Here is a 27,517-nt window from a genome sequence, read left to right on the forward strand (position 1 = left end):
AACAACAACTGCAGCTTCCATCGATTCCTCTTCTAATAACAACACAAACAACGGCAAGAAACCAGAAAATTACGTCAAGTCCGTGCACGAAAAATAAAAAGTAAAAGTGCAATCTTCCATACGCGACGTTTCTCGCATACATCGAGATGCATTATGGTGCAGCAAAAATCACATATCAGTCCGTTTAACAGCTGAAAAATGCGAAAAAGGCAAAAATTTAAGAGTACCGAGTTATTATTTTTGTTAAAAGTGCAAATTTGGGTCCAATTTTTGTCAAAAAAAAAAAATTTCTTAAATAATTATCATTCCGAATAAAAATTAATCATTAAGCGATCGAGTGACGACTTTGGCAACGTATGCAATCGAGTGTCGTGCAATAATAATAAAAATAAAGTACAACGTGCGTTTTTTTCCTTTGCTGTGCACCACCGTTGTTGATGGTTGTTGTTGTTTCTAAATTCAACATAATACTCAGTTTATGTTTGGAATCCGAAGAGAAACTAGCTAAAAACGAAGTAATTTAATTTTTTTTCGTGTTGTTTTTCTGAATAAACTTTGACTCGTGGAAAGAAAAGTGCACGAATTAAATTTAAATTAAATTAAAATAATCATGTAAGTATCTTTTTGGTCATCGCATGTACTTAAATAAAAATGTAATTAACCCAAAGTGAAGTGAAACAGTAGCAAATGGCAACCAGTTTGTTGCATTATTAAAGCATCTCATAACTTTTTAATAATAATAATAAACATTAAATAGAAATAGTATGCATAAAGCGTTATGTAGCATTAGGAAAAAAAATTAAAAATTTTTCCAGATCTTTAAAACTTGTCAGAAAAAAAAATTATTTTAAATAGAAGAATTGATGAGCTATAAATTAAATATTCAATCAACGAGTTTTTGATCAACTTTAATTGAACTTGCGTGGCATGTGCGAAAAAAAAATTTAAAGTGTGATGTAATTTTTCAACAATAATAATAAATAATGAAATAAAGACATTTGTCAAAAAAAAAAAATGTGTAATAGTGGTAACGATATATTTTAATGATGCGTGATTCAATTTAAATTTGATTAAGTTAAAATAGAGCGAAAAAAAAATATTTCAAAAGTCAATGTCAAATTACGTTTTGGTGACAAATTGTTTTACAATTGCATTAGAAATTTTAATTATTTTTTGTAATGTGAACCATGTCGTTGGGTTTTTAACGTAATTTTTTGTGAATTTTTTATGAGACATCTTTATGGGAAATTATTTTTTTGCGGTAATAGGGATTAGTGTATATTTCAAAAATTATTTAATATTGAGAAAAAGTTTATGGATAAGGCTATTACAATTATGAAAAATGTTTCATGTTTAATTTTCTCCCAAAATTTTTGGTTATCAATATTTTCAAATTGTTTGTCAAATTTTCTAAACTAATTTTAAAATCAATATTTATAAATATTTTTAAACTTTAACTTTAATTCAATATTTAGCCATCCATCTCTTGATTGTTTAATTTTCTGACAGTTAATGTGTCGAACTCAGAATATTTTAATAATGTTTGACCATACTTGAAGTAAAATAAGAAATTCTTATAACAGCTCACATCTTTCAGGATTTTAAGGATATTTTTATCATCTGGCTTATTAAAGATGTTTTAAGCGAGTCGATTATTTCAAAAGCTTTAATGATTCCATACTTGTTGCTTGACTTGGCAGTATTTCACAAAGCATTTTTGTCCAAGATGTTTGTTATGATCTTTGCATGCTTCTACATCTTGCTTCTAAGTATTTTTTGTATTCAAGAACAGGCATCAGAACAGGAATGAAGGAAAATTTTTCATTAGTAGCATTTAAAGCACTTCCATCATTATATATTAACAAGTAGATTTTTCTCTTTTCCGGCTGGTTAACTTTGTTGATTATAGAGGCTGATATATATGCAACTAAATATTGTGTTCAGATTCTAAAGCTTTATTTTTATGTAATTTTCATCGAAATAAATTTGAAAAGTTTTTGTTACTCAAATTGATTTTTGAACTATTGAGACCTGTAAAAGATAAAAAATAATAATTTTAAATCAAAATTAAAAACTTTTCTTTTACTAAAGATAATTAGCTCTTAATAAAGTGTAACATTTTTGCATATTGCTTCTGCCTGAAAAAAAAATAATTAAAAATTTTCTTTTACAAAATTTCAGGACATACTTACCAACACTCCTTGTTCTTCTTCTTGCACTTATCAGCATCACTTTCGCTCAATATGCCCACAGAGATGTCATTGAAAATGCCCGAAACGAAGCCTTATTACCTGATCACTTAAAAAATCCACATTACAAAATCCCGCGTATTCGAGCAGCTTTAGCGCATTACAGTTGGTAAGAATTTTTGCAATTATTTCCCAAACCATTACTTCCAAATCAATTTTTTTTTCAGGTTCGGACCTGGCGAAAAGCCTGTCTTTGAACGTGCAGCTGACAACATTTCCAAACGCGAAATTTACAACGTCTTAAGTCATGCTGGGCTAATCCCGAGGAACAAAAAATACTTTTTATATCCATATTAATTAATTAATTTTTTTTTGTTGTAAATTTTTAAGAGAGAGAGAAACTGACACTCAAAATAAATGGACAAAGAACTTTTTAATTAGAAAATTATCTTGCGTTTCATTTGCGATGCATCGCAATAAATCAAAATCAGTTACGTGAGCAATGCCATCGAGTTCACGAAACCTAACCTTGACCTAACACAAATATCCCTGAAAGTACTAGTAGCTCATGAATTGGTAGCGCAGCAAGCAGCAGCAGCAGCAAGAAACAACGAAAAACATTCAAATATTTGAGTTACGCACAATTTTTATGAACACGGAAAATAGTAAAAAAGAGAATTCTCTCCAACAAAATTAACTTTTGCGCTCACACACTTTTTTCTGTGTCGTATAGGCTCGTACAGGAAAAAGTGCGTACAGGGATGGATCCCTGTAAAATTTTATGTGTGAGAGATTTTATAAAAAATTGAAAACTTAAAAAATTATTTTTTGATTTTTAGAAGTTTTTGGAAAATTTGAGTTTTTATCAAGGGCAAAAATTCACTTACCTCCGTTCCTTTTGCTCCAACTTTTGTTTAGCCTAAAATGTGTGTCAATAGTGATACTATAGAAGCCATGCAGCATACACGCATTGCGTATCGAGTTCTCTCTTCCTCATTGTTCTGTACGACCTTCATGTAACATACACAGTTATTTTTGTGAATGGCTTGTTACGACGACGATGTAAATGTATATGAGAGTGCGTAGCTAAATCGATATTTCTAACTGTGTTAACTTGTGTAAATGTGTAAGTGGGTCGATGATACGCATTAAGATCGACCAACAAAAGTAACAGACTAACAGAAATTTCGAGATACTTTGCCGAAAAAATACGTGTCGTCATTCGTATCAGTAAAATTATTTTACGCACACGCACAATGCTACGCAATGTAACAATGTTGGGAGGTATACGGTTACAGAGCAATATTTTATGGTCGGAAGTATTTTTTGGGTATCGGAAAATATTCGATGTACCAAGTACACAAAGAAAGTTGATCGGTTTTCGGTGAAAAACCAATCAATGGAAGAATTTCTTGCGTAACGCAACGCACTACGAACGATTCCCATGTACGGAAGTAAAGTTTAAATAGAGCAACTTTACATAGATAACTCATTCGGGCGCTCGTAAAATTATTACGACGTGCGTTTGTACACTTTTGTTCATCTTTTTGCAGGTCACCTTGATTTATAATTATTTAAACAGTCACACGAAATGCACACAAAAATTTTTGTCAATCATTATTTCTTCATGAGATTCTTGAGAAAAAAAATGTTCTTTGTATTAAGTTATTAAGAATCAAGTAGGCGTGTTGTTACGTTATGCAAAAAAAATGAAGGCCGTTTTTTTTGGCAAAATATTTATTTAATAAAAAATCCGGAATGCGACGAGTTGCATGGAATGTTAAAAAATTAATAAATAAAAATTAAGATTAATTTTTTTCTGAACAAAAAAATTTTTGTCTATCTAAATTTTTTATTCAACTTTTTTTGATTTATTAAATTTTTATGAAAGAAAGTATGGCGAAAAAAAATCTAATTTTTTAATAAATTTGACTTCAACCAATTTTAGTCAATTTATTCGTGACAATTTCACGTTCGCATGTTAGCAAAAAAAAATAAATAAATAAAATAAAATAAGTGTGCGAGAAATTGTCTTTTTTGCTTTGTTTGTTCTTCTTCTTTTAAATGAATGAAAATTTATTTATTAAAGGAAGTTTTAATATTATTCAGAGAATTTTTTAATTTTTGCGAATTTTGTTTAATTTTTTTAAAGTTTTAAAAAATTTCAATTATTTAATAATTTATTAAAAATTAGTTAGTCATTTATTTTTTTTATAAAAATTTATTAAAATCAATTTATTATTTAATTTATTATATTTTTAATAAAAATTAATTATATTTTTTTATTTATTTTTTAAATTATAATCAAATTTCACGATTTTTTTATTTATTTTTTTTTTGTAATTTTTTTTTTGAAAAAAAATTTTTTTTCAAAAATCAAAAATTAATTTATAATTAAATTTAAATAATTAAATTTGAATAATTAAAGTGAATTAAATTTAAAGCTAATTATTTATTTATTATTTTATTAAATATTTATTTAATTTCGTCAATAATTAATTTTTATAGAGTCAAAAGTTCGATTAAAAAACAATTTTTAATACAAAAATCAAATAAAAAAATTTTAAAATAATTAAAATATTTAAATAAAAATTAATTAAATTTAAAATAAATCTTTTAATACATTTTTTAAATGAAAATTAGCAAAAAAAGCAACAGATATTTAATAAAATAAAAAAAAAAAATAAAATAATTAAAAATATTAAATTTCACGCCAAAAAAAAAATATTAAAACTAAAAAAAAATTTTATTTATCAAAAATAAAAAAAAAAAAAAAAAAAAAAAAAATAAAAATTGTTAAAAATTAAAAAAAATTTTGTTAAAACAAAAATTAAATAAACAAAGTGAATTTAAAAAATTAATAATTTAAAAATATTTACCAACATTTTGTAATTAAATTATTTTTTCCCTTATAATGAAATATTTTTCTAATAAGATAATAAAAAAATTCTCGTCTTCTAAAAGAATTTCTATAACTGAACGTAATAAATTTCCTCAACGTTATGACTCAACATCATGCAATTCTCATTCATAAATGCATCTCGCCCTGAGAAAGCATTTGACTGATGCAATCTAAGCACAATTCAATGAAACATAAAACTTTTTTTCGCCAAGCCCTTTTTTTTAGTTCCAAAGACATTTCTTTCACTTTTTGATATTTACTTAATGATAACGCGCCCTCCTACTGTTCAAATACCAAAAAACATTTTTTAGCAAAAATAATTTTTACCGAACCCTGTTTCCATGAATCTCCATTGAAACCATATGTTTCGTTCATTCATCCGTTTTTGAATTAAATTCCTTTTTTTTTGGGTTCAATAAAATCATAAAAATTTTCTCTCTCGTCTCTTTTTTCGTTCTTTTTCTTATTCTTTCGTTTAAAAATTCTTCTGTTTCTGTCATAAAATCTCATTTACCCGTTTATTAGCTTTATTTTAGCACTTTAACATAAACAAACAGTGTCATATAGCTCCATGGATTTCGTACAAAAAACGTCTCTCACGCACAAATTTCTAAATAACTCAGCAGAGAACGTTGTTAACTTTTCCTTTCCTTCCGAACAGAACAAAACTCGTGTATCGACGCAAATTCTCCTCATCGTACAGCGGTGAGACCGACGCATTTACTCGCATTCTGCTGCTCGGCGTTCATTCACTAGTTCAGTGAATTGCGAACCTATCGGACGTGTTCGACTGATAACTCGTCAGATAATTTTTTTTATTTTTTTGTATTTTTAGCAAAAAAATAACAATATTGTTGCCACTTGAACGAAAAAAAAGTACAATAGAAGAAAAAGTTGAACCTTTTTCCGAACAAAACCAACAAAGTGTGAAAAGAATTTTTGAATGATGTAAATGAGATGAAATTAAATTTCACAAAGAATTAAAAGGAAAAGTGAAAAATTAACGAAATTTTGTAAGAAAATACCAAAAAAAGAGTAAAAATGACTGAAACAGTTCCATGCAGAGGCAGCATCCTCGGAAGTAAGTATCTGAAAAATCCGAAAAATCCCCAAAAAACCACAAATCCGCGTTTTTCTCGCCTGCTGTGTGTTCTGTGAACAGTTGTGATAAAGGACAATAAATGTCATTCAATGGAAATCACTCGATAATTGTCTCGTACTGCGTTCGTTGAGATTCTGAAAGAGAAAAAATTCCATATGTTAGAGATTTGTTCATCAATTAACAAGAAAAAATTCACAAAAAATTCCATTCCGTGACATTTTTTCCCTTTTTATGTTGAAATTATTTAATTTTACGCTCAATTATGTTGAAATATGATTAAAAATGGAAAAATTACCCATCAAAAACGAAGAAGGATGAGTAATTAATTAATGTTTAATGCGACTTCGAGTTAATTTCTGAATAAAAACGAACAAATTTGGACAAAAAAATAAAAACCGGTTAACAAAATGCTCCAGTTTGTTCTTCGGCATGCCAAAGAACTGACATCGCACGTTGACATACTGCAACGCAAGGTCATTTGTAGGTGAAAATTTCGTTTTCACTTGAATTTCTTCCAAAAATATTCTTCAAAAGCGTAACAAGTTGTTTTTTTCTTTTGTCATAATTTTTTTTTCTTCGAGATAATCGTTGCATTGACCGTCCTTGTTGTGAAAAAAAATGAAAATATTTTTTTTTTATAATTTTTTTCACCTTTTTTCTTTGTTCGTACGAAAAAAAATCGTGCGGGTGGTTTTTTCATCTGTATGGAAATCTATTTTCATCATCGTTGCCCGGGCAAATACGTCGTTTACGTGAACCATGCAAAAGTAAAAGTCATGTGTGTCACTCGTGAGCATAGTAATTTGTTCGGTTATGAAGTAAATGCGGCGCCGTTACACAAGCAGCTGACAGATCTCATCTATTTTTACCGCGGATTTTTTTATGATGATCGGCGGGAACATTTTTATGACTTTGTAATGGTCAATAACTGTCGGAATTTGCTAAATTGTGACATAAAATAAAGTTTTAGGGGACGAATTTGCATAAAAGTTTTGTTTTTGCATTTTTTGATGGTTTTTCATGAAATTTTTATGACAATTATGATAGATCAATTTTTTATGGAATTTAAAAATAAAATAAAATTAAAAAAAAATTAAATAATAAATAATTTTTGATAACAAATAAACTTTTTGAATTAAAGCTCTAAAAAATTTAAAATAAAATGTAAAATTTAATTTTTTTTTTAATTTTTACTCTTTGCATTTTTATAACAGTTTTTTAATTTAATTTAAATATTTCGACAAAAAATCCTTAAACACACAAAAAATAAAAAATCTATAAAAATTAGGAAATTTTTTTTTTTAAATTTTTATTAAAAATATTTATTTTTTTAAATTTTTTTAAAACTATTTTAAACTAAAAATATTTTTATTAAAATTAATAATTTTTTTTTTTTATTATAAATTATTAAATTATTAAATAATATTTTAATAAAAAAAAATAAATTTATTTAAATATTATTTATTTAAAAAAAATTAAATTTTAAAAAAGATTTATTTTTTAATAATTTTTTGAATATTTAAAAAAAATTAAAAGAAATAAAATTTTTAGTAAAAAATTTCGCTCTGAATATCTAAAAATTTTAAATTTTTAATTAAAAATTTTTTTTTAATTAAAAATTTAATTTCATTTATTAAAAATTTAAAATTAAAAATATTTTAAAATTCTAAAAAATTTCTAAAGAATTTTTAAATTAAATTTTAAATAAATAAAATTAAATTTTTAATTCAAAAAATAAATATTTTGATTAAAATATCTAAAATTTTTGCAAAAATTGCAAAAAATTAAAAAAAATATATAAATAAATAGAAAAATTTAATTTTTTAAAATTAAAACATTTTAAAAATTTAATATTTTTTTTTGAAAAAATAAAAAAATCACTTGAAATTTGATAATTCAATAAAAAAAATTAAATTTATAAAAAAAATCTTCATAAAAATGAACAAAATCTCTTAAACTCTTCTAAGAACTCCATCCACAAGACAGGAAAAGGAAATTAAAACGACCAAAATCCCAATTAATGCCTATACTTGACCGTTCATGATGACATAATTGCTCAACCCACAAAGAATTTAACCTTTGAAGAAACAAAAATAACAATTATGAACAAATTATGTGATGATTTTCGACAAATTGAATGATGGATGTGTTATTTTTTCCGTCATTTACTGCTCAATGTGACACATAATGACATAATTAATCAACGAACTACCAAAATTTCATCCCATCCGAAGACTGAACTTAGATAAGCAAAGGTTATGCAGCGAATTGTACCGTTTTATCAGCGAAATGTTGATGGATGATGTTTTTAGAGGTCGTTAAAGGTGCAGAAAAGAAGCGGGAGATGAGAAATTCATTAAATTACACACGCAAAATAACGTTTTTTGGATTAAATTCGATAAAAAAGAAGTTTTTAATGAAGATTTTATGCGAAAAAAGTTAAATTTGCATAAAAACCAGGTGATTTCGTTCTTAAAATATTCAAAAAAATATCTGGGTAGAGCTATTTATAGCAAAATCTACCGGTTAACGTGCCGTATGCGAACGAAAACAAGGGTAGACGACCCCTCGAGCAACGAAAAGTGTGTTAAAATCGTCTTTTGTGCTCGTGCATGACCTCTAACGCGCGTTAGAATGACACAAAAATGACCTTGACCATAAATTTTTGTCTCGTGCGTTCTTTTTTCACATTTTTTCTTTTGTTTTTTCAGGTCTTCTTCCCGCGCGTTACATTTTAGCCGTTCTGGGATGCATCGCTATGGCCATTGTCTATGGGTTGAAGGTAAATTTGAGTGTTGCGATGGTTGCCATGTTGAACCATTCAGCACTCGCGCACGGAGCATCGCATCACGAAGCAGCTGTCGCCGATCCAAATGCCGAGGAAGCCTGCAAAGCCCCCGGAAATGCCACAGAAACAATGGAAGTAAGTACATTAAGCGCTAAATTTCGCAAAACGTGCCACGAATTGAAACAATTAACATCAATTTTTGGGAATTGACGGGGGAATTCGCGCGAATTCTTCGCCGAGAACGAAAAAAATGAACATAATTGACCGAAATCAAGTTTGTTATGTAATCTCGTTAGCGGAGATTGAATAATTTTATCGGTTATTCGCCGATTTTTTACTCATATCTCGTCGTATGGAGTAATTTCGTGGATTTTTATGTGTTTACTTATCGTTTTTGGAGATATCGAGAATACACGCAGACCGTTCGTCGTTATTTTTGGGTGTTGTTGATATTATTTGCTTCTTAATATAGCAAACAGCGAGTTACGCTGAATGATTTATTGAGAATAAGGCGAGTTGTAGCATGAATTTTGTGGGTTTTTTATGGTTAGAGGATGGGTGACACGTGTTTCGACTCAAAAAATTAATATTTTATGAATGAAATTGTTTGTTTGAAGAAACTTTTTTAAGAAATTTTGTTGTTTCTTTGTCTTTGGGAGTATTTAACGGCAATTTGTGAACTCCCTAAGCAATTATTTAACTTTTTTTTGTTGAAATTGTTTCTTTTTTTACAACTTTTTAACACAGAATATCATTTTTATGTTAATTTTTGTCCTGAAAATGAACTTTTTGATATCAAAAATTAAAAAAAATATCATTTTTAACTATTTGAGTTTAAATTTTGTCACTTTTCGGATAAAAAATATTTTTTTTAGTATCAAAAGAGACAAATTTTAACATTTTTCCAATATTTCGCGCTAAAAATAGATTGAATATCAAAATATTTACATTAAAATTTGTCTACGAGAGTAAATTTTGTGACGTATTTTAATGAATTTCACACTTTTGGAAGTAGTTCTGGACTGATATCGAATAATTTTTGATGTTATGGGTACAAAAATTATTTTCAAAGCTCATTTTGATTAAAAAATTTTTACTTTTTGGGTCTTTTTCTTGTTGAAATATTCTTCAGTTAAAAATTTTTTTTTTTGATTTTTTATCAAAATGAGCTTTTTTGAGCGTAAATTATCACTTTTTTACCGTATTTCCATTTTTTCAACTAAATTCTCTCAAAAAATTTTTTTTCACTCTTGCTAAAAAGTTCAAATTCTGCAATTCGATCTTCATTTTTGACCCAAAATAATAAATTTTTTGAAATTTTCTTATTTTTTCATAATTCTCTGAGTCTCGTTGAATGAAAATTTCAAAAATCATTAAGACTTTTACGCAAAATTTCACATTCCAGATCAAAAATTAACCTAAAAATAAAGAAAAAGTCGTTAAAAATCTAAATCTGGAACAATATACGCAACAATTACTCATCAAATCTGTTGAACTGCACTTAAAAATAACACAAACGACTTTTTCATTCAAAGTAATCGCCGATAATCGGTGTGAATGATCCAATAAATTACTTAAAAATCGATAAAATTGCTCAAATTTCGTCTGGCACTCAAATAAATTGCTCTTTTAATCATAATTTTTCATTAAAAAACGCTTTCTTTCTATTTTAGGATGGACCATTCGACTGGAGCGAACCCTTACAAGGCACAATTTTAAGTTGTTACTTCTGGGGATACTTTGTTTCGCAAATGCCCGGAGCCAGAATTGCTGAATTGTTCTCCGCGAAATGGGTTATGTTCTTTTCCGTCGCCATTAATGTCGTTTGTGCGCTTTTGACGCCGTTGGCTGCTGAAATGCATTACGTTGCGATGATTGTGATGCGTATCGGACAAGGAATTGGAGGAGGAGGTAAGTTTTTTGTTAAAATTTTTATAAAAAAAATGATTTTTTACCTTTTTTCTTTGTAGTAACTTTTCCCGCCATGCACGTGATGTTGTCAAATTGGGCGCCCCCTAGCGAGAGATCCGTAATGTCGGCGATCACGTATGCCGGAACTGCATTGGGAACTGTCATAAGTATGTTCCTTGCGGGAATTATCGCTGGCACGTTGGGATGGGAGGCAGTTTTCTACGTGATGGGCGGTTTGGCGTCAATTTGGTTGTTTTTGTGGGTTTGGTTGATTCAAGATACGCCCGCGAAACAAGCGCTCATGAGTCAGGAGGAACGTGACATGATCATTAATGGTTTGGCAGGCGGCGAAGCAACTGCTGTCGCTGATCCGCATGGCGGAGGCGCAAAACCCAAAGGTCCCGTGCCATGGGGAAAAATTTTCACCTCCGGACCCTTTTTGGCGATTCTCATTGCTCACACGTGCTCGAATTGGGGATGGTACATGTTGCTTATCGAGTTGCCGTTCTACATGAAACAAGTTTTGGCATTCAATATCAAGGAAAATGCGGTCGTTACGGCAATTCCCTTCCTCACGATGTGGTTCTTCAGCATGGTTTTGAGCAAAACGCTCGATACGTTGCGCGGCAAAGGCATGATTACGACGACGACGGCTCGTAAAGTTGGTACTTTCTTCGCGTCGTTTGTGCCAATGTGTTGTCTCTTCGCCCTTTGTTACATCGGATGTCAACGAGGACTTGCTGTTATTCTCATGGGAGTTGGAATCACGTCGATCGGAGGCATGTTCTGCGGTTTCCTCGCCAATCATATCGATATTGCGCCAAATTATGCGGGAACTTTGATGGCAATCACAAATACCGTCGCAACATTGCCCGGAATTACTGTTCCTGTCTTTGTCGGTCAAATTACGCATGGAAATCAGACAATTGGCGCATGGCGAGTCATTTTCCTTGTGACAGTCGCTTTGTATGTCGTCGAAATTTTGGCTTACATGTTCATGGGAAGCGGCGAGGAACAAGCTTGGAATAAGCCACAAACGAATCGCTCGACCGGAGTCGAAAACGGCGAAGGAGGAGAAGTTACGCCCTTGAATGTGAGAGAAAATAAGAACAAAACGTACGATAATTAATGGAAAATATCCGGAGAAATCAATTAAATGTCTAAATAAAAATGAAAACTGAATGTAGAACTCATCACTGTTAGATTAGGACAAAAAAAAATAACAAGAAGACATATTAAATGTGCTGCCATCTCCTTCAGTTCTTTTCGAAAAAGCTTTAAAAATTACCGAATATTTTAAGAAAATAGCTTTAGATGTCACTTTTATGTTTTACGTAATTATTTACAATAGAAACTCAAAAAATGCACATTTCTGTAAAAAAAATTACAAATTTATTTTAATATTTTGTTAGAATTCAATGAAAAATAAATGAAATAGAAAAAAAATAATTTTCAGATTTTTATTCGTTAAAATTTTCATTAACAGATAATTTTTTTGCAAGTTTGAAGAAGCAAAAAATTGAGTAACAAAACACGAGAAACTGAAAAATTTTGAAAAAAATTTAATATTTTTTTTTTTATGAAATTTGTTTATTTAAAATCTTACGTGAAAAATGCACAACAAATGTCCCGTGATTCCAAAAGTTAAGCAAAGGTTTTTTATGAAGTTTGTAAAATCAGTTGAACATCCTTTTTGGTAAGCGTTTTCAAAGTTACATGAAAATTCTCGAGGACAACAAGATGTTGGAAATTTTTCTTCATTATTAAAGTTAAGCCAGTCGTTGGGAGAATTTATTCCACAGCATTCGAACTGAAAAATTTTTATATATAATTTTTTTTTATTTAATTCTAATGTTTTTTAAACTATTATTTTTATTGTTTTGATATAATTTTTAAATAAATAATAATTTAAATAATTAATTTAATTTTTTTTTATTTTATTAAAATTTTTAAATAATTAAAATAATTAATTTTATTTAAAAAAAAAATAATAATTTTTAATACAGGTATTTAACTTTATTTTTTATAAAATTTATATTATTTTTTTTAGATCTTTAATAATATTTTTAATAATTTTATAAAATTTTTATTTTCATTAATTTTTTTTTTATATAATTTAAATAATTAATTTAATATTTTGTACATTTTTAAAAATAAAATAAAATTAAAAATTAAATTAAATTAAATTTTTAAATAATGAATTTTATTTTAAAAAATAATAATTTTTTTAGTCGAAAAAAAATATTTAACTTTAAAATAAAATTTCATTTTATTAATTTTTTTTTTAAACTTTTTTTTTTAATATTTTAATATTGAAAATTTTACTAAATTTTTAATTAAAATATTTAATGAAAAAAAAAAAATTACCGCTTTTCATTAATTCAAGATATTTGAAAGTTTTTGTCTAATTGTCATTGGTTGAAAAAAATTTTCGCAAGTCAAAAGTGATTTTTATTTTTTTTTTCCTAATCTGAGTCAAAAAATAATTCTTTTTTTCAAAATTTATTTTTTTTTCAGAATATTATTTTGAAAAAATAATTTTTTTCTCTAAAAATTCTGCAAATTGAGTACTTACTTTGCTTTGAATTGAATCCCATGCGTCTACAAAAAAAAAGAATTTTTTTAAATTAATTAAAAAAAAACATTTAATAAAGTGCATAAAATTACTTACCACGAACTTCCTGATTTCCAAAATACTCATTTAACGTCCAGTTCAAATTTACAATTTCATCAGTTTTTGCACTTGAAATAATTCCAATTAAACCTGCAGCTAACTCAAGAGCTATTAACGCAAAGCAACATGTCATAAACTGAAATTCAACGTACTATCAGTGAATTTTAAAAATTTTGTTCAAAAAATAATTTCTCACAAATTGAAATAATTGTTTAAGATTTTTTGTAACGATAAAATAGCAATTGACACCAAAAATAAAGACAATTGCTGTTCCAGAAACAAAAAATAAATAGAAAATTTTTAAATTTAAGACATCTTGAAGATTCAGCAACGAGCCATATTTAACAAAATCTCCTTTTATGTTGTGACCAATTACAAAAGAAATTATTGCACTCAACTATTTTTTTAAAAAAAAAATAATTAAAAAAAAAATTTAATGAAATTTAAAAAAAATTACAAGTAGCACAAAATTCGCAAAGATGTATCTCTTACACATTTTGATAAAAGTTAAAATGTAACTGACATAAAATCCCCGTTTTGATGTTTATCTACCAGTTATTTGGTCAAATGATTCATAATCAAAACAAATGTCATCTGGTCCGCAAAGAGATAAACTCTCTTATCAGCATATGTCTGTTCTCGCACAGAACAATGCATTTCCATGTTTACCTACTACCGAAGCCAAATTCGCTTCACGAATACAAATACAAGCTCGTCGTGTACAGAACTTGGCACAGGTAGATTTTTTTTAAACCTTCAGTCACATTTGGATCGTTGAATATATCGAACGTGAGTGACATTGCTTGTTTTTAGTAGACCATATTATTATTATTTACTTGCTAATTTTATCCAACGTGCGATACTGATACACATTTTTATCGCATTTGTGATAAAATTTTAAAGTTTTGTTAAAGAAAATTTGAAGAAACATCAAAAATTGCTGAACAAAAAGTGATCTTTTTGCAAATTAAATCGTACGATCGTAAAAGTTTTTTTTTTGTAAATTTTAAATAACTGCAAGGGGGAACAATATTCGAGAAATTGTTCGACCAATTAATTCATGTTGTTGATGTTGTTAATGAACCGTCGTCAAGTAGCTCTTTCAAAAATAAAAAAAAACCTGTTTCAATAATCTGGCTAGCCAGACGAAAAAAAAAACCTTTAAAAATTACATTCACTAAAAAGGCATTCGTGAAATACGAAGAACATCCGCCGATATCAGCAAAATTGTCGTTCAATTTATTGCTGATTCCATGATATTCAATCTTTTTTGTCCTATTTGTTTGCCCAACGACTTAAGTCGCTGTGCGACACATAAACAGGTTCAGTGAACGTGAAAGCAAAAGCTGATTAAGTGATTATTACGATTATGATGCAACTGGATATCGTTGTCTAGAATTTCGAGTTGCGTGTTTTGCGCATTCTTTTGAAAGCGAAAGAAAACGTTGAGTAGCACGTTTTTATGTACTTCTCATATACTTTATGTCATAACATTGAGTCAGTGAATGAAAAATTAATATTGGCTCACGTTGACATTGACTTACTTTTGACATTTTTTTTTTAATGAATTTCATGTCGTGAAGAACATTGAACGATAACGTATCAATAAGATGTCTAATGAAATTTCTTATCGCGTTCTGACAAAAGCTCTTTTTTTTCGAGTGTCTTTTTTTATTTAATTGATGGGTATAAATTAAAACCATATAATTTATTGTATCGGGTTTGAGCTACATGATAGAACGGAGCAAATGAAGCATTACGTGGGGCTTCAAGCTTAACAAAGCTCGCTTTAGTAAAGTTGATTGTGAATATAAATCAATTTTTGACAGTTTGAAAAAAAAAAATTAAAGCGCTTTGTGTCAAATATTGGTGTCTGTCTGTCCTTGCCTTTTTATTATATTATAAAGACAAAAATATTGTTCTTTCTAATTAATTTCTTTAAGACTTGTGTTAATAATTTTTAATGGCAATTTAATTTATATCATGTGCCTGTCGAAATTTTCAAGAGTAGTTAAGAGCTTAATTCGTTCCAGTTGTCGATTGGATCATATTTGACAGCCTTATATGTTGAAGAAGTTTGTAGTTTTGTTTTTTCATGATATGAAATTGTATTAATAGGATGGATCCTTCATTTTCTGTTATACTAAACTTTTACACATCAGAGTTAAGTTTTTTTCGTTCATGAAGTTTTAAAATGAAAAATGCTGAATATTTTCCATTATAGACGTTTGTTTCTCCATAAGATTAACAATTTCATCCCAAGTGCCGATCTCATTATCCGCATGTTCTTCTCATTTCTTTTGTATTTTTGTAAAATTGTTAAATTTGTTAGATGAAGTGGCTCGTAAAATGTTTTTTCTGTTAAAGATTTAATCCTTTCGACTTTTGCAGTTTTGTACAGTATCCAAATTCTAACAAAGTATCCATTGGTTGACGACTTAAGATCACTTAGTTAGATACATAGAAGGCTTAACTCTTTTCCAGTTTCAAAGTTTATATTTACATAAAAAGAAAATTAAAAAATTATTTAAAAAAAAATTAAAATTTATGAAAAATAAAAAACTTACCAAAAAATGCGCTCAAGTTCTCTCAATTTTCCTTTCATCACAAAGCCTCTTTCCGTTAAAAAAAATTTTCTTCTAAGACATAAATGTCATGTTAGGTTGACTGCTTACAAGATAAGTCATTTTTGTGCTGAAAAAAAAATCTTACTTTGTATAAGTTTTACAAACTATTCGTGTACATATATCCATAAGACATTTTCGAGCCATAAAATTGTATATTTGCGGCAATTAAATATTTACAACTGAAAACGAACACATTGCAAAGTTTGTAGCAGCTTGAGTGACGCGATAACTTACAATACCGAGAACGACAAATCATTATCGATTAATGAATCGGTTCTTTATCTTACCATTAAATAAATAAACATTTATTATTTATAGAAGGCTATCGATTTGGCGAAATTCATTGATACGGTTCTCGATTTTTTTTTTTCACTTAAGTTATGACAAAATATTTTTCTGGTTCTTTACTTAATATATTAATGTAACACTTGATAAGATAGCACGATTTTTTTTGTCTGTTTTCTTCTTATCGAAAAACAAAAACAAACGAGATCACAAGTACAGATAAGAGTTTAGTCGTAATTTGGAAGTGATTCACGCAACATCTCCATTAACTTTGAGATCTTTTTTGCAGATTTTCAACTAATTACCATCAAGAGACAAAACCAAAGATGGCTTCTGCCCTTTCATGGAGTGCTAGTTTCGTTAAATACTTACTTTTTGGATTTAATTTTGTCTTTGCTGTAAGTTTCTTATTAAATTTCTGAAATTTTTCTTGAATTTGCTCTCGTTTCAGGTGACAGGAATCATCTTGTTATCAGTTGGATTGACAGTACAGGGAGCTTATCATGGGTACAAAGATATCTTAGACAGCGGATTTTACTCTGTGCCTTCTTTGTTGATTGCCATCGGGTCCATTATCTTCTTTATTGCGTTCTTTGGATGCTGTGGCGCCATCAAGGAAAACTATTGTATGACGTTGACGGTAAAAAATTTCATTAAATTTGAAAAAATCGTAATTTTACTTTGAAATTTACCTTTAGTTCTCGATTTTGTTGATTTTGGTGTTCATTTTGGAGCTCTCAGCTGGCATTAGTGGATATGTACTCAGAAATCAAACCTCGAAATTGGTTAGCGATGGTCTCAAATCTACGATGAAGGAGTATGAAAATTCAACAGAAATTGCAAGTAAGGATTTTTTAAATGAAATTTTTTACAATTTTTTATTTTTTTTATAATTTTTAGAAATTTGGGATGAAATTCAAATGGATGTAAGTAAATTTTTCATTAAAATTCTTAAAATTTTCTAAAAAAAAAAATTTTCTTACCTTCAGTATCAATGTTGCGGCGTAAATTCTCCCAAAGATTGGATCGAAGTATTGCACAACGACACCAATGACGGGCTCCCCATTTCGTGCTGCAAACCCGAAACAGGAATAATTGGAAATAGAGAATGCAACCTCAAAATGACGGATAAAGTTTATCAAAATGGATGCGTCGTTGAATTCGGAAACTTTGTGCAAGCGCATGCCGTGAGTCTCGGAGCAGCTGGAATTGTCTTGGCATTCATTCAAGTGAGTCATGTTTGACATTTCAAGAGATAAGATAAAATTTTAATTCGTTTTTGCAGTTCATTGGAATTTTCTTTGCATGTTTCATCGCGAAGCAAATTCGAGACAGACAATGGTTGGCGGCTTAAAAAAAAATACGAACGAAATTGGTCACGAAATATTTTTTTTTAAAAGAAAAAGCAACGAAAAATGACTGAAGATTGCTCGAGTTACGTTAGGAGAAAAATAATAAAATATATAAAAATAATTAATTAAATGAATAAAGATATTCTGCACCGTGAAAAGTAACGAAAATTTTTTGTCTAAGAAGATTTTTAGACGTTAATGCATGATATTTGTTTGTTTTGTAACTAAAGATGGAGTCGTCTGGTCTTTCATTTGACATTGGTGTCAATTTTTTTTTTAGTTTCATGATGAAATTTCTTGATTTTTACTAATTTTGGCTTTAAAAAATTAATTAATTAAATAAACAAAAAAAAATAATTAATTAAAATTAATTAAAAATTTTAATTTAATTATTTTATTTAATAAAAAAAATTAATTTTTTTAAATTTTTATTTTTAAAATATTTTTTTTAATTTAAAAATAATTTATTTTTTTTTGTAATAAATTAATTAATTAAGTAAAATATTTAATTGATTTATTTTTATTTTTTTTAATATTTTTTTTTTTTTTGAAAAATTTTTATTTAAAATTAGAGAAAAAATTTAAGAATTTTATTCGTTAAAAAATTTCATAATTATTTCAAAATTCAATTTCAAAGGATCAATATCGCTAATTAAAATTCTAAAAAGTTCCATTCATGTACGCATGTCCAGTTTTCGAAGCACTAAAATTAGTTACAAATCAAGAAACTAAAAATATGAGCTCAACAAGGTACAATAATTTTTCAGCTAAATTATTTCTCGTTTTTCTACGTTTCCGATTTTCATTCCTTTTCCATGCTATAGTTTCTGTCTATTGTCGTTTATGGTTTCGTTGGCTCGTGGCATAAACGAATAGGAGACTCACTAAGTAGCTAATAATAAGAGTAATTGTTCGTTAGGCTTGATCTAAATTGAAATTTTTATCAAAAAAATTTTTTTTGTTAAATTTCGAATTTTATTTAAGCTTAAAAAATAAAAAAAAATGAATTTAGAGAATTTTCGATGCATGACCCTTTCTATGTACATCATCAATACAAATGGCACACACAAAAAACAATATAGTTTTGCCGTGATGTTTTGTTAGTTAATATAATAAGCCATCACATTACAATAGCGCAGCATATAACGAACAGAATAGTATTGTGGAAGTAAAGTCATACAAATGAAAAATCGTCTCTTTGTCGTTAAATATTATTATTTTAGCGTCAGAGATGGAATATGAAAAGGTTTTCATGAAAATAATAAAAATTTAATTTAAAAAGAACAAGGCGTCTCCATTAATTTTTTACCGCATTTCGGAGAAAAAATGCGGTTATAACTTTATATAAAAATTAATTTAAAAAAAAATATATTGAAATAAAAAATTAAAATAAAAAATATTAAAATAAATTTTATTTAAAAAATTATGATAATTTGATGGGTTTGAATTAAAAAAATAAATAATAAAATAAAATAAATTAATTATTTGAAAAATTTAAAATTTGAAATGAAAAAAAATAATTTAAATAAATATTTTAATTTAATTTAATATTTTTTTGAAAAAAAATAACAAATTTGAACATTTTAAATTTTTAATTGAAAAAAAAAACAATTTGAATAAATAATTTAAATAAATAAATAAACAATTTAAATTAAATTAAATTTAATTTAAAAAAAAAAAAATTTTAATTAAAATAAAAAAAAAATAAAATTAATTTAAATTAATAAATACTGTTGGGTTAGAATTTAAAAAAAAAATAAAACTAAAAATTATTTATATTTTTTTTTTGAAAAAAAAATTATTTTTTAAATATATTAATAATATCAAAAATTATTAAATTTAAAAAATTAAAATATTTTTTTTAAAAATTATTTAAATAATTTAAATAAACAATAATTTTACTTTAATAAATTTAATTTGATTTTTTTTAAATAATTTTAGAAAAAAATAAAATTTTTCCAATATCAATTAAAATCAATTAACCAAACCAATAAAAATTCCTCAACTCCTTCCCTGTCCCTGTAAGGCTTCGTAAACAGCCACACACATAACTATCGAACTTATTTACACAGAACTTATACTCTCCGCATTCTATTTCCCCATACCGCTACAAATCGTCTCTCTCCATAGCACACAGAAAAAAAAAATCATCAAACGACGACGACGACGAAGAAACAATATTTACGCCACATTACCGCACAACTTTTTTCAGTATTTAGCCACAACTGGAACTGAAAACAAGAGAATAATTCGCTCGACAACGACTTTAATTTTTATCAGTTTGTTAGTTTAGTAAAAATAAAAAAAAACAACAACACAGGTGATAATAAAAGCCACACAATTTTATCTCGCACTCTGTGATATCGATAAGGAAAAACATTTAACTGATAAGAATTTTGTGTGCATTCGATCACGAATTTAAGCAAAAAAAGTGAAAAAAAAAATGTTAACGGAAAATCCAAATAATTTGAACGTCGGGATGCGTTGCATCAAATACATGATTTTCCTGATCAACTTTATGTTTTTGGTGAGTATCGAGTTCAAATTAATTTTTTTTTGCTCGTAATTAGTGCCATTTGACTAACAATAGCTTCGATAGTTCTAATTCTGCGTCACGTCAAGCAGGCTGATTTATTGATTTTTTTCGTAGTTTCTGTTTGTGCTCGAACTTTGTTAGGTCAGTTGCTCGATGAGGCACGTAAATCGTGAAAAAAAGGACAAAAAATAAATAAAAAGGGGACATCTGTTCAAATTCCGTTGCCTCGACATTAATTTTGCATTGACATGACTTTGGGATTAATTATTTACTGAAAAAGACACGAAATGATAGTTTTGCTCCTTTCGAGTGACGAACGATAAATCCATATTCCGATAAATGAAATAAATTTTTCAAGGTTACTTTCTTTAGAACTCCGGTGCAATTTTTCGTTGCGTTTCTTTGACGTCGTGCACAATCCATAACAAACATACTCTAATAATATCGCGTGTAACTCTATAATAATAAAATGAAAAAAAATATAATTTAACAAACCGAAATCCATACAATGTCGAGGTGTACGTGAACACTTCTTCGAGAGTGTATTTATCGATCTGATAAAATATTTATGAGACTTTTGTGTAAAATTTATATGAATTACGACTATCAATAGATTTGGATAAGGAGCGATATCATTAAATTTTATAGTTTTTCATGTATGTAGGTCTCGTCGGTGAACTTGAAAGTTTTTTTTTTGTTACTTGTCTGCTTCTTGACCCATAAAAGTTCGATTTTTATCAGGGATGAGGTTGATGAATTATTTTTAAAATTAGAAAAAGGTGACATTATTTATTTAATTTTGAAGAATTTTTAATTTTTGATAAAATTTAATAGGGGAAAGAATCTGAAAACGTGAATTTTTTTTGGTAAAAATCTTAAAATATTTTTAAAAAAAATTTTAAAACATTAATTAAAGTAATAATTTTAACAATTGTCACTTTTCAAAATTATTTAAAAAACTAAAATTATTCTTAAATTTTTAAAAGCACTTAAAATATTATTTTTTAAAGATTTTATTTAATTAACAAATATTTAAAAAAAATTTTTTTTTCATAAATATTAAAACATACTTAGAGTAAAAATTTATTTTAAAATTAAATTTCTGAGATATAGGTACATATTTAATAATGAATAAAAAATAAAAAATAAGGAAAAAAAATATTTTTTTAAATTAAAAAAATATAATAAAAATTATTTTGAGAATTTAAATTCCAAAATTTTTAATTTTCTTTTTGATTAAAAAAATATCACAATATTGGTCAAAAAATTTTTACCATAAAAAATTTTAATTTTTAAATTTATAAAAACTTTTTAATAAATTTTTACAAAATATTAATTCAAATTAAAATTAAATTTTGTATTTAATTAATTTTTTGATAAAGTTTAAAAAAAAATTAAATTTTTTTTAATTATTTTTTTAATTTTAAATTATTTGAAAAATTTGAGAATAAATTTAAAAAATTTATTTTTTTTTCAATTAAAATATTTAATAATTTTTGCTCAAAAATTTATAAATTACATAAAAAATTTATTTTTTTTAATGAAAATATCGTAATATTAAAATTTTGTATTTATTTTAAAAAAAATATTTTTTTTATTTTAAAATTTTTAAATTATTTTTTAAAAATATTTTTCAAAAATTAAAAAAATTTTTTTTAATATTTTAAACTTTGAAATAAATTAAAAAAAATATAATTTGTTGAAATTATTATAAATTTTACATATTTCAAAATTTTTTGAATGAATTAAAAAAAAATATCTAAAAAAAAATAAAAATATTAAAAATTTAATGAAATGGAGACGCCTTGTTAATATACCTCAAACTTCAATTTTCTTAACTTTTTAATTTTTTTTTTCAGTTAACGGGTGCCTTATTAATCGTTGTGGGAATTACCATCAATGCACTTTACGACCATTTTGAGCGTTTCTTGTACGATCATTTCTATTCACCGCCGACACTTTTGGTCGTCATCGGCATCTTCATCTTGTCAATTTCGCTCTTCGGATGCATTGGAGCTGTCAAGGAAAGCGCTTGTTGGATCAATGTTTACGGCGTTTTGTTGCTCTTGGTGCTCATTTTGCAAGTTGTTGCTGCTATCTCGGCATATGCGTTGCAAGGACAAGTACATGACATGTTAGCGACAACGATGAAGGAAACAATGCTCGAGTACGAGAAAGACGAGTACATGAAGGAAACTGTTGATTTCTTGCAAAGTTCGGTGAGTTTTTTAAAAATTTTCTTTAAAAATTTTTTTTACGAATTTCTGCATTTTTTTAACAGTTGGAATGCTGCGGAATTGATAATCCAACAGATTGGGACCACATTTTGAAACAAGAGCAAAATGAGACAAAAGTTTTCGTTCCGCCATCTTGTTGTGCGAGCTTTTCTGAGACAAGTCACGGCACTTGTGACATGATTTATCAAGTAAATTTCCAAAATTTTCATTAATTTCGATAAAATTCACTCAAAAAAACTTTAATTTTTAGGATGGTTGCCTCATTCGTCTCAAATTCCTGATCTCGCAAGGCTCAATGTTGATCGCTACAGGCGCAACGGCAGTCGCTTTGGTTCAAATGCTCGGCGTGGTTTGTGCTTTCATGCTCAGCAAGGCGATCCGACAGACAAAATCCTTACGGGAGGCTCGTCGACAACAATTTCAACAAAGTTTGGCAATTTTGACGGAACCTTATTACTCGATTGCTGACGACTCGGATATCCCGGAGAAACCTCGTTTGGCAGAATATGAGAGAATTAATGCTTAAAATTTATTTTTTGAAAATTTTAATTAATATTTTGAATGTTACCAACAAAAAAAACTTAATTTTTGCACAATAACCAAAAAAAAATATCATTAAAAGTACTTATTTAGAAATAAAAAATGCAGAAATGAACTCAGATGATGATCAACGATTAACTGAAATAAAGAAAAATTATTGAATTAATCACAATTTTAATGATGAACGATGATGATGAAATAATAAAAAGCATTTTCTTTGAATTATCTAACAATGTGATTTTTTTTTAAATTTTTCGATTTTGTGAGAAAAATGTCCAAATTTTTCATTTTTTACCTATTTAGGTCTAAAAAAATTTTATTAAAAATTATTTCTTAAAAATTTTTAAAAATTAAAAAAAATATTCAAAAAATTAAAAATCACAAATTAGAAAAAAAATGCTCCAAAATTTTTTTTTTAATTTTTAAATTCTTAAAATTTTTTAAATATTTTTTTTACTGATATTGAATATTAAAAAATTAAATTATTTTGAAAATATTAATTTCTCCAAATTTTTATCATATTTCATCAAAAAATAATTTTTATGTTCAATTTTGAACTAAAAATTTTCCATTTTTATTTTTTTTTTAAATTAAACTTTTTTTTCCAAATTTTTCCTTTAAAAATAATTTTTTTTATCTTTACAAATTTAACAAAAATTTTAAATTAATTTTTTTGAAAATTTTAAAAAATTTAATTTTTTGTTAATTTTTTAAAATTAAAAAATTAAAAATAATTTTTTTTTTTTTAAATTAAAATTTCACAAAAAAAATTTTTTTTTTATTTTTAATTTTTTTTTTTTAAATTTTTAATTAAAATAAATTAAAAATTAAATTAAATTTTATAAAATTTTTATTCGAATTAAAAACTTGAAGCCCTCAATTTTTTTTTTAATTTTCTAAAATAATTTTTTAAATCATTTTTTGTTATTTTAATATTTATTTCTGCTCCTTGTGTTATTTTCTGATAATTTCGCATCGCAATACATTTTGCCTTACATTTTATATCATCTTAAATATAAATTAAATTATGTTTTTTTTATGGATTATTTTTCATTGTTCTTCAATATAATTTTACTGAACGACCTTCATTTTTATCAAAAAAGGAAAAAAAAATCTCTAAAAAGTCGTTCGAATTCAATTTTTGTTGAAATTCATGATTAAGTCTGTAAATTTTTGGTCACTCTTTAGATCTGGAAACCGTCGTCGGAGTCAATCATCAGGAAGTAGACGAGAAGTGTTGCATAAACGACGACATTTCCGCACAAAGTTAAGAGACAACTTTGCCATGCGATCTAAAAAAGGATTAAAATTACATTTTTAATGCGATTTCCTCAAGATTTTCGCAAAAAAACTCACCACAGCGGCATGTGACAACACAATCGGCAACGCAAAACTACTGATAATCAACGAAAGTGTGAGGAAAAGTGCAAATTCCGTGCCTCCTGTACCATCGCCCATGGAATTTAAATGTCTTTTAGCAAATGCTGTCGGTACCGGCACCAAAATGTAGAACAAAACGACGAAGAATGGCCACCATTTACTGAAAAAATGAAGAAAATATTGAAATTCGCTTGAAAAAATTAAAGAAAAGTCACTTACTCGTACAAAACACTGCCGAGAATAACCAATGTCATTCCAATGGAGCCGAGAAATGCAACAGCGACGAGACTAAAAGACAAAAATTATCATTATTTCAATATTTCAAAGCAAATTTTTGAAAACTCACCCTGTAGAATGCACAAAAAAGTCCATTGATGACGCCGGAATTGATTAAAAATGAAAACAAAAAGAGAAAAAAGTTAAAATTTGGCGACTATGAATCAGCAATTAGTTCTAATTAAGTGTTTTTTTGAAGGAATCTCCGATATTTGGAGCAATAATTGAAACTTTAGAAACAAATTCGGGTCTTTAAGAAGCTCTTACCTCTAATATCAACCATTTTTAGTGTGAGATTTTATCACAATTGACTGAAATTCTTAAATTTTATTCGCAGACTTTGCTTTTGAGAATTTATTTTGTTTGTTATGATGCCCAACGAACAATTTGGAAGGAATTCCGACATGAAATCTAATGTCATGCCTTTTAAGAATTCCAAATTTTTCGATTTTTGCGAAAATTTTTAAATAAAAATCATAAAAATAATTAAATTTTAGTTAATAATCAAAATATTTATCAATTTTTCATCAAAAATTCAACATTTACTTCGTATTTTTATGAAAAATTGATAAATAAGTGAACGAAATTCCATTTTTCTAATAATTTTTCTTTGCAGGGTACCTGAGACGTCTAAAAATGATAAATGTCAATACTGAATTTTTGAATTTCGTTACCCGCTTTCTTGAAAAAATTGTTGTTCCTTAAAATTTTCATAAAATTTCATGGAAAATGGCACCAAATTTGGATTCTTCCAACGTAAGTTACTTCAAAAACCTTCCAAAAATCGAATTTTAACAAAAATTTTCACAGGATATTCTCAAAAAACTCGGAATTGATGGCGAAAACGCTCAATGGATGCTCGCCACTGCTCCGGAATTCTTTCAATGGATCCAAGAAAACGTCTCGGAGGAAAATATCTTATCGCCCGCCGAGATTAAAGAGTACGAAGACCTCAAAAAAGCTGGAAAACTCCTTTCCGACAAAAATCTCACGGAAAAATTGCAAGAAATCTCAAACGAAAATCCCGGAATCGACGATTGTTGCGAAGAAGATTTAGAAATTGCCACAAAAAGGGTTTCAGAATTGCGAAAAATTGTGGAAAAACAAAAATCCGCCGTCGAAGAGCTCAGTTTTACGGAAAAACAGCAAGAAACAAAGTTGGAAAAGGTGAAATTGCGTCTCAGTGATGCGGAAAAGGAAACAAAAGCTTCAATTGAGAGTGCGGGTAAAGTTGCGCTCGAGTTACAAGCAGTTGAGGAGGAAAATCGTAAATTATATCAAGATTTACAAAATTCCGTAAATACTCCGAAAATTTTTACGCATCAAATGCCCTTTTACGAACATTACAATTTCATCGAGGAATTCATCAAAGAGCTCGAAAGTTACTGCGAACAAAATCAAATTCTCACCGCAGTTTCGGTTGTCGAGGAAAATTACGATTCAAAGCTGGGCGAACTTCAAATCGCCAAAGATGGCTTCGTTAATGCTCGATATCAGGAAATTTTGCTCGAAATGCAAATCGCCGCAATGGAAGCTGTCTCGCAAAAAGTCAAATCTGGCGCCGTTCAACTGCCCTCCGACATGAATCAGTTAATGTCGATGATGAGCGAGTTCAGTGCCGTGAACGAACAAAAGGAAAATCAAGTTTCATCCTTGAAACAACGCATTTTGGAACGCATCAACGACCTCGTTTTGTCCCAAATTGAACTTTTATCCACGAAAAATATCAAATTCAAGCACAGTCGAGCCACGAGTCGCATCGAAAACATCAACCAACTAAAGCCTTTTGTCACAAAAACGATTCAAATGTCGGAAATTATCTGGTTTGCCATCAATTTGGATTGGGAACGCTTGAACAAAGACTTTTCCGGCGACGATTTCGGGGCATGTCATTCGACTCATATGCGAATTCAGATCATGAAACGCCTTGTTAAAGGAGATGTCATGCCAAAAAATCTTCAAATCGCTCAAGATCAAACGATGAAACTAATTTCTGAGGTAATCGGGTTGAACGGAGTTAAAATTTCTAACGTTTCAGAAATTATTCAAGCTTATTCCGAGTTCGAACGAGACTTGAGTTCGTCTTTTAAAGCCGTTTCTGAGGGCATTGCTGCTGAAAATTTCAATAAAATCCTCCCGGAACTCCAAAAAATTGAAAAAATTTACGAAAAATTCGTTTATGGAGGAACAACTGCCAAGCCTGTACTCGGCGATCCACGATTTACACGAAAAATTCTAAAAATAAAGACGAAAAATAAAAATTATCAAGCCAAATATGCGGATTTGAAGGCTGAATGTAAGCAATTGGAGGATACTTCGGTAAATTTTTCACAAAAATTAATAAAAAATAATTTTTAATTCAAATTTCTGCTTTTAGGCACACGACAAGTACTATCGCTATTACACAGCGCTTTGGATATGGTTCCTAACTGAGCCAATGAAGGTCTTGCAAGCGATAAAAGAGGTCAAAGCAGCTACTGAAAAAGCTCCCGTGCATCTAAGTGGCCTGCGACGTAAAAATTAGTGACTTTTTTTGTCAGTTTCTATCACAGTTGCGTCATTTGCGTTGATTATCGTGTACATAGGAGTCACATTCGGCATCAAAGATGATGATTTGGTACTCGAATCGCTCTGTGGCTGATTATTTATTAGAATTTTAGGGATTTGTTGAATTATCACGGGAATGTTTTGTACTAAAAATATAGAAAAAAGTTAAAC

At 27.8% G+C, this 27,517-nt stretch overlaps 6 protein-coding genes across 6 annotated transcripts; 4 read left to right on the top strand and 2 right to left on the bottom strand.

Annotated features, from left to right (window-relative positions):
* Positions 1–5,859: 5,859 nt before the first annotated feature.
* On the top strand, positions 5,860–12,322 carry LOC134830756 (sialin). Its single transcript, XM_063844328.1, has 4 exons — positions 5,860–6,172; positions 8,905–9,116; positions 10,655–10,892; positions 10,952–12,322. The coding sequence occupies exons 1-4, from the start codon at positions 6,133–6,135 to the stop codon at positions 12,019–12,021; spliced, it is 1,560 nt and encodes a 519-aa protein (XP_063700398.1). The 5' UTR covers positions 5,860–6,132; the 3' UTR covers positions 12,022–12,322.
* Positions 12,323–12,352: 30 nt separating this feature from the next.
* LOC134832063 (leukocyte surface antigen CD53-like) lies at positions 12,353–14,058 on the bottom strand. Its single transcript, XM_063845951.1, has 6 exons — positions 14,024–14,058; positions 13,763–13,963; positions 13,564–13,717; positions 13,468–13,493; positions 12,499–12,702; positions 12,353–12,433 (listed from the first exon to the last, which is right to left on the bottom strand). The coding sequence occupies exons 3-6, from the start codon at positions 13,697–13,699 to the stop codon at positions 12,353–12,355; spliced, it is 447 nt and encodes a 148-aa protein (XP_063702021.1). The 5' UTR covers positions 13,700–13,717; positions 13,763–13,963; positions 14,024–14,058.
* A 262-nt stretch (positions 14,059–14,320) lies between these two features.
* Positions 14,321–17,998, top strand: LOC134830373 (CD63 antigen-like). Its single transcript, XM_063843827.1, has 7 exons — positions 14,321–14,355; positions 16,768–16,876; positions 16,930–17,118; positions 17,177–17,321; positions 17,379–17,404; positions 17,468–17,707; positions 17,764–17,998. Exons 2-7 carry the CDS (start codon positions 16,805–16,807, stop codon positions 17,830–17,832), a joined length of 741 nt encoding a protein of 246 aa, XP_063699897.1. The 5' UTR covers positions 14,321–14,355; positions 16,768–16,804; the 3' UTR covers positions 17,833–17,998.
* A 2,034-nt stretch (positions 17,999–20,032) lies between these two features.
* Positions 20,033–23,370, top strand: LOC134830182 (23 kDa integral membrane protein). The gene is made up of 4 exons (XM_063843574.1): positions 20,033–20,357; positions 22,226–22,585; positions 22,648–22,791; positions 22,854–23,370. The coding sequence occupies exons 1-4, from the start codon at positions 20,274–20,276 to the stop codon at positions 23,127–23,129; spliced, it is 864 nt and encodes a 287-aa protein (XP_063699644.1). The 5' UTR covers positions 20,033–20,273; the 3' UTR covers positions 23,130–23,370.
* Positions 23,371–24,239: 869 nt separating this feature from the next.
* Positions 24,240–25,173, bottom strand: LOC134831504 (leptin receptor gene-related protein). Its single transcript, XM_063845246.1, has 4 exons — positions 25,065–25,173; positions 24,743–24,810; positions 24,500–24,683; positions 24,240–24,435 (listed from the first exon to the last, which is right to left on the bottom strand). The coding sequence occupies exons 1-4, from the start codon at positions 25,080–25,082 to the stop codon at positions 24,328–24,330; spliced, it is 378 nt and encodes a 125-aa protein (XP_063701316.1). The 5' UTR covers positions 25,083–25,173; the 3' UTR covers positions 24,240–24,327.
* A 302-nt stretch (positions 25,174–25,475) lies between these two features.
* LOC134829851 (augmin complex subunit dgt3) lies at positions 25,476–27,515 on the top strand. Its single transcript, XM_063843129.1, has 3 exons — positions 25,476–25,555; positions 25,610–27,118; positions 27,177–27,515. Exons 1-3 carry the CDS (start codon positions 25,529–25,531, stop codon positions 27,321–27,323), a joined length of 1,683 nt encoding a protein of 560 aa, XP_063699199.1. The 5' UTR covers positions 25,476–25,528; the 3' UTR covers positions 27,324–27,515.
* Positions 27,516–27,517: the final 2 nt, after the last annotated feature.

Source organism: Culicoides brevitarsis, chromosome 2, assembly GCF_036172545.1.
Source record: "Culicoides brevitarsis isolate CSIRO-B50_1 chromosome 2, AGI_CSIRO_Cbre_v1, whole genome shotgun sequence".
Classification (NCBI taxonomy): domain Eukaryota; kingdom Metazoa; phylum Arthropoda; class Insecta; order Diptera; family Ceratopogonidae; genus Culicoides; species Culicoides brevitarsis.